Raw genomic sequence first — 2,072 nt, 5'->3', positions numbered from 1 at the left:
AAATTTTGCCTCCCGAATCCCAAACTGCCTCCCAAATCCCCAAAATTTTCCCTCCCAAATCCCAAACCACCTCCCAAATCCCAAACTTCCCCTTCCCAAATCCCCAAATTTCCCCTTCCCAAATCCCAAATTTCCCCTTCCCAAATCCCAAATTTCCCCTTCCCAAATCCCAAAATTTTCCCTCCCAAATCCCAAATTGCCCCTTCCGAAATCCCTAAATTCCCCCTTCCCAAACCCCAAAATTTTGCCTGCCAAATCCCAAATCCCAAACTCCACCTTTGCCCTTCCCCAGATCCCAAACCGCCTCCCAAATCCCCAGATTTTACCTCCCAAATCCCCAGATTTTACCTCCCAAATCCCAAATTTCCCCTCCCAAATCCCCAAATTTCCCCTTCCCAAATCCTAAACCACCTCCCAAACCCCAAATTCCCCCTTCCCAAACTTTCTCTCCCGTTCCCAGAACACGCACCAGCCGCAGAAGTGCAAGGACGACTCCGCGGTGAAGCCGCCGGCGCTGCTGACGCCCAAAGCGGAGCCGCCGGAGCCGCTGGAGCCTCCGCTCGGCCGCAACTCGGAGGTGTCATCGTCATCCTCGGAGGAGGAGGAGGAGGAGGAGGCKCCGAGCTCGCCGGAGCTCCGCAGGGCCAAGCGCAGCCGCCTGGCGCGCAAAGCGGGCGGCAAAGCCAAGGGCAGCGGATGGAGCTGCGGCATCTGCCACTCGTGGTTCCCCGAGCGCGACGAGTACGTGGCGCACATGAAGAAGGAGCACGGCAAGGTGGGGAAGATGGGAATTCCCAGGATTTTGGGGATGATGGGGGTGGGAGGGGGTACCGGGAGGGAAATGGGGATCAATTCCATGGGGAAAATGGATTCTTGGGTCAATTCCGTGGGGAAAATCCCACGGGAAAATTGATTAGTGGATCAATTCCATGGGGAAAATCCCGGGGGAAAATCCTGTGAGAAAATCAATTCTTGGCTCAGTTACGTGGGGAATCAGGGATCAATTCCATGGGGAAAATGGATTCTTGGATCAATTCTGTGGGGAAAATCCCAGGGGAAAATTGATTACTGGATCAATTCCATAGGGGAAATCCTGGGAGAAAATGGATTCTTGGGTCAATTCCGTGGGGAAAATCCCAGGAGAAAATCGATTCCTTGCTCAGTTCCATGGGGAATCGGGGATCTATTCCCAGGGCAGTCAGGGTTTAATTCCATGGGGAAGCAGGAATCAATTCCATGGGGACAATCCTGGGAAAAAATCGATTTCTGGCTCAGTTCCATGGAGAATCAGGATTTAATTCCCAAAGGAATCAGGGCCCAATTCCCAAAGGAATCAGCAGGGCTCAATTCCCAGGAGAAAATCCCAGGAAAAAAAATCGATTCTTGGCTCAGTTCCCAGGGGATTCAGGGCTTCATTCCCAAAGGAATCAGCGGGGCTCAATTCCCAGGAGAAAATCCCAGGTAAAAATTGATTCCTGGCTCAGTTTCCAGGAGAATCAGGGCTCAGTTCCTGAAGGAATCAGGGCTCAATTCCCAGGAGAAATTCCCAAGAGAAATTCCATCAGGACGGAGATTTTTCGGGATAATCCCCAGCTGGATGAACAATCCCAGCTGTGGGATGAGCCAGGAGAGGGAATTTGCGGGAAAACCGAGTTCCGGCTTCAGCTGGAGCGGGAATCCCGCTGTTGGATCCTTCTGGATCCTTCTGGATCTATCCCAAATCCCTCCGGATCCATCCCAAATTCATCCCGGCCCCGTTTGTCCCRGCAGTCGGTGAAGAAGTTCCCGTGCCATCTGTGCGAGCGTTCCTTCTGCTCGGCCCCGAGCCTGCGCCGGCACGTCCGCGTCAACCACGAGGGCATCAAACGCGTCTATCCCTGCAGGTGAGCGGGATTTCCTGGGATTTCCTGGGATTTCTGGGATTTCTGGGATTTCCTGGGATTTGGGGGCAGGAAAAACCAGGAAATGCCGGGGGTTTTTGGGGAAAAGAGGTGGGGGTGAAGATCTGGGGGGGTTGGGATTTCTGGGAATTGGGGAGAGCGGGGAGGAATCCGAGGGTTTGGGTCAGTTGG

The 2,072-nt window shown here is 53.6% G+C and overlaps 1 protein-coding gene across 1 annotated transcript in view; it reads left to right on the top strand.

The window, feature by feature from the left end:
* ZNF687 (zinc finger protein 687) overlaps positions 1-1,887 on the top strand; it is a 7,421-nt gene extending 5,534 nt beyond the window's left edge. The window contains 2 exon segments of the mRNA XM_057387784.1: positions 320-775; positions 1,771-1,887. Of these exon segments, the coding sequence (XP_057243767.1) occupies positions 320-775; positions 1,771-1,887 (573 nt within the window).
* The last annotated feature ends 185 nt before the right edge of the window (positions 1,888-2,072 follow it).

The sequence above is a fragment of the Malurus melanocephalus genome, unplaced genomic scaffold (genome assembly GCF_030028575.1).
Source record: "Malurus melanocephalus ecotype Western Australia unplaced genomic scaffold, MMel_1.1 scaffold_1372, whole genome shotgun sequence".
NCBI classification, from domain to species: Eukaryota; Metazoa; Chordata; class Aves; order Passeriformes; family Maluridae; genus Malurus; species Malurus melanocephalus.
This window is presented reverse-complemented; position numbering and strand designations above follow the sequence as displayed.